The sequence below is a fragment of the Eurypyga helias genome, unplaced genomic scaffold (genome assembly GCF_000690775.1).
Source record: "Eurypyga helias isolate BGI_N326 unplaced genomic scaffold, ASM69077v1 scaffold15485, whole genome shotgun sequence".
Taxonomy (NCBI): domain Eukaryota; kingdom Metazoa; phylum Chordata; class Aves; order Eurypygiformes; family Eurypygidae; genus Eurypyga; species Eurypyga helias.
In genome coordinates this window covers 8,862-16,733 of record NW_010250920.1, presented here as the reverse complement: position 1 = coordinate 16,733, position 7,872 = coordinate 8,862, and the positions used below count along the sequence as shown (strand labels likewise).

The following is a 7,872-nucleotide window of genomic DNA, read 5'->3' as shown; positions in this document are numbered from 1 at the left end:
CCTTGGGAAAGGGGCTGTCTCAGTTCCTCCTGGGATAAAAGCATGATCTTTCCAAATTGTGCAAACTCAAGCACTGGCTGTCTAAGTGCCAAATCCTGACTCACCTGCCTCCCTAACACAGAGCTAGCTTAAATGCCGCAAGCTTTAAAAACATAGAAAATGTCAGATGCTTTTCACTGACACTTAAATTTCTCGGTCTGTGGGATGTCTGGGGCTGGACCGTCAAGATTCTTCTATGGCTCTGAGGGCTCAGCAGTTTTTATTTTAAGAGATTCACATATCAAATGCTGGGGACTGTGTTTCATTAAAAATGCCAAGTATTGCCACAGCTTCATGAAAAATAAATGGGAAGGTTGGTAGCGCTGCTGCCGCCTCTGTGAGGCAGGCTGCTGTGCCAGATGCCCTGGGGCAGAGTTGGGAAGCTCTAGCTTGGGAAAAGTGCGCCTGTTGCTGAGGAGTGTGTGTTTTCACTGTTAGGAGTGACTGGCTCCTAACAGTTCATGCATGGGCAGATCTGAGACTCAGTTTATGGGAACTCTTCAGTTGGCACAGGGAAGAGTTAGACCCTTGTTTGATGACGTGCCAGAGATCAGCAAAAGCTTTTCTGTAAAGCAGATCAACCCAAAATAACAGCCACTAATGCAGCCAGTGTATTCATTACTAATGAGCTGAGAATAGTTGATGAAGGTCAGGAGATAATAAAGGGGAGGTCCTGACAGGCCCTTCTATTTCTAGTCACCGAACTTCTTCCTGCTGTACAGTTGTGCCTCCCTTTCCAGGGTCTCTGTTACTGGTGCCAAACCTTGCTGGATAAAAGCCTGTTCCTTGCCCTGGGCATGCTTTTACATGGCACCTATGAGCTGCAGCTGTGGTTTATGCTGAAGAGAAACTGAAGTTGTGTAGAAAGCATGAATAACCAAATTTAACTAAATGATTGTTTTCTCTCTTTCCACAGAAAATCACAGCACCCCTTATCTATGCTGTTTCCATTGCTGCCATTGGATCTCTCCAGTTTGGGTACAACACTGGTGTCATCAATGCTCCTGAGAAGGTGAGGGGGAGAATGAGTAGGGGAAATTGTATGAGTGAGGGGCTGATAGGAAAACAAAAGCTCTCGAAAGGAGAGGAGCTCTCTCCCAAGCAGCTAAGGAGTTGGTTCTGGTTTATGAAATCAAGAGGACATTCAAAATACCCCCTTAACTACAACAGTGGAAAGGAAGGGCTAAATTTTGGGGAGGTGAGAGCAAGCAGAGAGGTTGATTCTCTTAAGTAGAAGTGCATATGGTTCAGGAGGGTTCCATCTGCCATTTCCTGGTATGTTTATATCTGGTGCATGGAGGAATGTGAGCCACTTCAGTTTTGAGTCAGAATAAACCAGCTGTGGCAGAAGGAATGTAGAGAGCAGCATGCAGAAAACAGTTGAGGGTTGGTAGGGATTACAGTTTCTGTAGTTTACCTCAGGGACCATCTCAGGCTTCTTTTTTACTTGCTTATTCATTTCTTGTGTTAAGTGTAGATTCAGTGCTTGTAAAAGGGTTGTGATTGGGGCACTCTGACCAAGTCATCTCATGACTGTAGGCTAAGAGAGAAAAGAGATGAAGAAAACAAGAAATGTGGTTTTCTTGTAACTGAGATGTTTCCTCTCTCTCAGGAACTGTGAGTCACCAGTACCACATCCACCCTCTCTCCCGGAATAGATGTCACATCACTTTGGGGGGGGGGTGGGGCAGGCAGGGGTCGTCCCCAGCTAATATCCTACTGCCATCTGCTGGGGGCAGACATTCTGAGGCCATGTCCCCCTCAGGCCTTGCAGAATTTCCCTCTTTATCAAAAGCATGCCTCAAATAGCAACACAACCCTGTCACATCCCCATGGTGCAAGAAAGATTCTTTTACATAATGCTGCAGTTTTTCAAGCTTACCTCAGTGAAACTTTCTGTCTCTCAAACTATTTCCAACCCAGAAAGCCTGTCCCTGCTGCTGGAAATCTGGTATTTTGCTAGAAATTGTCCCTTTCATTCTCTGGTCATGTTTACTTGCTCCCTCTCTCCCAACTGCCTCACACCCCCTCCCAAATACCAGTGGTGACTCACATCAGAAACATTCAGAAAATAACCCAGTTTTCCTTAATAAATGCTGGCCCACCCCCTCATGTTCAGTGAAGTAATCGCCCTCGTCATACTGCTACATGTCTGCTGCACTTCTCGGTGGAAGTTTCTACACCCTCATCTTCCCCTTGTACGACTAGTTGCTGACTACTGAATGTTTAGGGTCTGTCCTTGCTGCTTGCCTCCATGACAACAGAAGGAAGACCTCAGAAGTTATCTCCCCTCTCCCCAGTGCAAAATGCCTGCCACTGGATTGTAAATCTGTCCCCACCTGGTTTCTCTTACAGATCATCCAGAGGTTCTTCAACAGAACCCTGTCAGAACGAAGTGGGGAGGTTGTCTCCCCAGAGCTTCTCACCTCTCTGTGGTCACTTTCTGTGGCCATCTTCTCAGTGGGAGGTATGATCGGCTCCTTCTCTGTCAGTCTGTTCGTCAACCGATTTGGCAGGTAAGTTGGGAAGAGGGATCCAAGACATTAGAGAATTTTTCCCTTCTACAGTGGAATGTTGGGGGGAAGAGAGCAGAGGTTAGAGGAAGGGAGGAGGATGAGGTGGGGCAGGAAGCCAGAATGTGTGGACTGCAGAAAGAAAGGGTTGCAGGCCAAGGCAGGAGCTGAATGGAAAATACTTTGTTCTACTCCCATCCCTGAGATAGGTCATGTGTAGGTTTACCCCTCTCCCAACGATTTTTCCACTGTATTGCCAGTTTAAGTTCAGTCTTGACATCTTTACCCTGGCAGGAGGAATTCCATGATACTGGTGAACATCTTGGCCTTTGTTGGTGGCACTCTCATGGCCTTCTCTAAGATGGCAAAGGCAGTGGAGATGCTGATTATTGGCCGCTTCATTATTGGTCTCTTCTGTGGTCTCTGCACTGGCTTTGTGCCCATGTACATCAGTGAGGTCTCGCCCACCAGCCTCCGTGGAGCCTTTGGCACCCTCAACCAGCTGGGCATTGTTGTGGGCATCCTGGTGGCCCAGGTAGGCTTGACATAACCTGATCCTGCCCTCAGGGGAAAGAGGGGCTGGGGGAGGGTGAGGTGGGCCACGCTTGTTGTCAGGTGTGGTATGTGGTCCTGTCATACACTGGTCTGGGGATGAGGAATGGGTATTCCTCTCTCTCTAATTACTCTCTAAATCCTTTTGTAGATCTTTGGCCTGGAAGCAATAATGGGGACTGAAGCACTTTGGCCGCTGCTTTTGGGGTTCACAGTCCTCCCAGCAATCCTGCAGTGTGTGGCTCTTCTTTTCTGCCCTGAGAGCCCTCGTTTCCTACTGATCAACAAGATGGAGGAAGAAAGAGCACAAGCAGGTACGAACCCATCTCTGAAGGAGCAGGGCTATATTCTGGCTCTCAGCCTGCACTGAACCTGAGTGGGAAGCCAGGACTGACTCTGGAGCCGGTGGTGCATCAGGGTGACTCCCAGAGGGCACCCAACGAAGATGTGAGATGGAATTAAGATGTGAGGAGTGGCACCTGGCCTGGTGGGATGTAGCAGGGCCAGCTGCTGCAGGTCTGTCAGCTCCTCCTGAAAGGCAGGAAATAGGCTGACATTTAACAGCTGTTTGGAGGGTGCTTCCCTCTCCTCCTGTAGAGGGACTGGAGTAAGCTCTGGCAAGTGTCTGAAGAGAATTAAGGATACATGGTGAGTGTGGAGACCAAGCCACATGAACAAGACCTGGGCTTAGTTTCCATGCTCATCAAGCCACCCAGACCTCTGAATAGATGTGCGAAGGCTGCACGTAGAGGCTGCCTTTCCTATGCGGCAGGCTCAGGCACTGACTGGCAGGTGATCCAGTCTTTCCAGTGTGCCCTCACTGAAATACTGCGTCCAGCTGTGGAATCCCCAATATCAGAAGGATATTGACCACTTGGAGCGAGTCCAGAGGAGGCCACGAAGATGATCAGAGGGCTGGAGCCCCTCTGCTATGATGAAAGGCTGCAAGAATTGGGCTTGTTCAGCCTGGAGAAGAGGAGGCTCGGAGGAGACCTCATTGCAGCTTTCCAGTATCTGAAGGGGCTACAAGGGGGCTGGGAGAGGACTTTTTACAAGAGCCTGTAGTGACAGGACAAGGGGTAACGGGTACAAATTGAAAACAGGGTGGTTTAGATTAGATATCAGGAAGAAATCCTTCCCAGAGAGGGTGGAGAGGCACTGGGACAGGTTGCCCAGAGAAGCTGTGGATGCCCCATCCCTGGAAGTGTTCAAGGCCAGGCTGGATGAGGCTTGGAGCAACCTGGTCTAGTGGAAGGTGTCCCTGCCCATGGCAGGGGGGTTGGAACTAGGTGATCTTTAAGGTTCCTTCCAACCCACACCATTCTGTGATTCTATGAAATAGCAGAGTGGGGTGCAGGGGGAACCTACTGCATTATACCTAGTGTTTTTTGATTCCTCCTTCCAGTTCTCCAGAAGCTCCGTGGTACACAAGATGTGTCTCAAGACATCCTGGAGATGAAAGAAGAGAGTGCTAAAATGTCCCAGGAAAAGAAAGCAACTGTGCCAGAACTATTCCGTTCTCCAAGCTACCGCCAAGCCATTATCATTGCCATCATGCTGCAGCTTTCCCAGCAACTCTCGGGCATCAATGCTGTGAGTTATCTTCCTGTCCCATCCGCTGGGTCTCTCTCAGTACACTTGCACTTGCCACTGATGTTGAGAGAAGTGTGCTTCCAGAAGCCTCTTTACACCTTGACTAGAGGTCGATGTTTTGAAATAACGCAGAGATTGCTAAGATGGAAGGTGGAGGTTATGTGGGCTTTCACTTTTTCCCCCCCATACACCCTGGCATGACATTGCAGCCTTGCACCTTGACTGGAAGCATGCCATTTTAGGTTGAGTGCTTCTTGGAAAACTCCCTATTGAGCCTGCAAGCCATTAGGCAGAGAATGAGGGACATGCTCTCAAACACTGGAATCGTGACAACTCTTGTTTCTCTTCCCAGGTATTCTACTATTCTACCGGGATTTTTGAAAGGGCTGGTATCACACAACCTGTGTATGCCACTATTGGAGCTGGCGTGGTAAACACAGTCTTCACTGTGGTGTCGGTAAGTGGAACAGGGCCTTATGGTGAGAAGTAACTTACCTGCCTGGGCTTTTTTGGGAGATGTGACTGAAGGGAAGAGGTTGGGCTGTGCCAAAGCATTGGGCTAGGCAATGGCCTTAAAGAGCAACGAAAAGAATGCCTTAAAAGCATTGTGGGAAGAGAGGAGGGGAGAAAGAGGTATTATCCCTTTAGAAGTAAGGGAGGGTGAAAAGGAGTGCAATGCATGGGGGGAAAAGACTGACTAGAGAAAGCAGTAGCAAGAAGCCGAGAGGAGGAACCTATGCTGAGGATGGAGCAGCCTGGTGACCTTCACGGAGATGACTGCTGAAGGGGCTGCAGGCAGATAAATAAAAGGTGCAGGGCACACTGTGCAAGGGAGTCTCTTCTGCTCTTGCTGATGAAGTAATAGATTTTTTTTTTTCTCCTTCTACCATGTTTCCAGCTGTTCCTGGTGGAGCGTGCAGGACGCAGGACCCTCCATTTAGTTGGTTTGGGTGGCATGGCTGTGTGTGCTGTTCTTATGACCATTGCTTTAGCTCTGAAGGTGAGTGTTCTTGTCCAGGCTGACCCCAGCAGCCTATAAGGTTATACACCTGCCTTACCCTGCAGTTCTGCCCTGTATGCCGGTACGGCTGAGGCTAGAGCTGAGTGTGTGATGGAGAACTCAACTTTCTAGCAGCGGAAACTGCCACAGTGTTCACAGTGCAGCTGAGAAAGTTGGGACACTGGAGATGGCAGTGTGCTGTGTCTTGTTTGCCTCAAATTGCAGCTGATCACGTTTTGTTCCCTTGCAGGACCTTGTGGCGTGGATCAGATACATCAGCATTGTTGCCACTTTTGGCTTTGTGGCTCTCTTTGAGATTGGCCCTGGCCCTATCCCCTGGTTCATTGTGGCCGAACTCTTCAGCCAGGGCCCACGGCCTGCAGCCATGGCAGTGGCTGGTTGTTCCAACTGGACCTCTAATTTCTTGGTGGGATTATGCAGAGGTAAGAACCTGGTTTGCAGAGCGCTGTGGGAGTGCTGCAGCAGCGTTGCAGTCGGTGTCCAGAGTGGTTGTTGAATCTCCATCCTTGGAGACTTCAGAACGTGACTGGCTGACCCTTATCAACCCGATCTCTCCCTGAAGTTGTCCCTGCTTTGAGCAGAGGGCTGGTCAGTCTTCCAGAGTTCCCTGATTCGGTGCTCTGACTGAAGGTTAAGAGTGTTGTGGCTCACTTTGTATTCTGTTGTCTTAACTGCTTGTACCTTACAAGTAGTTGGAAGAGCTATCTTAATTAGCACAATGGGGCTTTTCCTTTAAAGACCTCAATTTCGGTAATGCCCACGAACACTAAAGCATTTCAGAAGCCCCCAGGAACTTGATTTCTTTTTCAAAAATGCTATATTGAGGAAAAAGTCAGTAAAGGGCACTGTTGGAGAAAGGTGTTAGAATTTTGACCTGTCAACAGCAAATGACTATCTAGGTTTATGAGCTTTTCAAATTAAAACCGCCTGTTTTTGTCTTCCCTGCAGAAACTATGTGGGTCCTATGTCTTCCTCATCTTCCTTGTTTTCCTGGTCATCTTCTTTGTCTTCACATTCTTCAAAGTGCCGGAGACCAAGGGCAGGACTTTTGAAGATATCTCCAGGGGCTTTGAAGGACGAGCAGGAGCCAGCCCCACATCACCTGTAGAGAAGAACCCCATGGTGGAGCTGAACAGCATACAACCTGACAAAGAAGTTGCCTAAGATTCATGACACACCCCTTCGACTCAGATGCTTAAAGAGTCATTAAAGGAATGAGCAAAGAAAACGATGAGAACTGGGACATTTTTTACTCCCCTCAGTTGCTGCTATTTTCTTCTTTGCACCCACATCCTCCCCCATTTTGCCAGGCTTACCGGCATTAGGCGAACCTGATATGGGTGATCCCACTTTCAAGTACTGGAAGGCATCTGGCACTTGCAAAAATAATCTCATCTTCCCTCTCCCAAACATCAGGAGAACAGGGAAGAGCTGGCAGCGGTTTTGCTTTTTCTTGCCCATAATTGCTATTTGGGGTTTAACATACTTATGCACATAGTGACCGTTACGTATTTGAATCTAATTACTATTTTTGTAGTGAGTTGAAGTGACCCACTAAACAAGTCCCCAGCCCTTTGAGTCTAGTGTGTGTGTGTGTGCAGTGTTACACTGGAATTTAACACGCCTACCAAAAAGCCATCTCCTTGTTTTTTTGTTTTTGGGTTTTTTCCCCTATCCAGTGTGCACTTTTTTTTCAGCCTCAGGAAAAAGGGGACCAAGTTACATGCATACTTTTTCCAGCTCTTTTATTTTTTTTTTGTATGGACAGACGGAAAGCGTACTTTTACTTAAGTTTATTTATTTGTATGTCACTTTGTAAATATTTATTTTTTTAATGGTGTACAAAAGTGTACAGATAAAGAAATTGAAGATATTTAAGAGAAATAGCTATTAACAAAAGATGCTGTAGACTTGCGGTGCAATAAGACTGTAAAGGAGAAGTGTGGTGCTGAACAAGAGAGTGGGCATTTTGGATGGTACGTAGAACAGAGCCAATTATGCACATCACCTTTACATAATTTGTAGACTCTGGAGGGAAATGCAGAGAATGGCATACTAGTGGGAAGAGTGTGGCTGTCCACCAAAATCTGGTTTTTGGGATTTTTTTTTTTAGGTGTCAATTTTAAACGTTGTTCCTAAGTGCTGATTGGAAAG

General features: G+C 47.6%; 1 protein-coding gene across 1 annotated transcript; it reads left to right on the top strand.

Moving 5' to 3' along the window:
• Positions 1-949: 949 nt before the first annotated feature.
• LOC104503095 (solute carrier family 2, facilitated glucose transporter member 3) lies at positions 950-6,882 on the top strand (the record flags this gene model as incomplete). Its single annotated transcript, XM_010151836.1, has 9 exons — positions 950-1,051; positions 2,395-2,555; positions 2,847-3,087; positions 3,256-3,418; positions 4,510-4,697; positions 5,050-5,154; positions 5,596-5,697; positions 5,948-6,151; positions 6,667-6,882. Coding segments are annotated over 9 exons (1,482 nt in total), but the record flags the coding sequence as incomplete, so codon positions are not given.
• Positions 6,883-7,872: the final 990 nt, after the last annotated feature.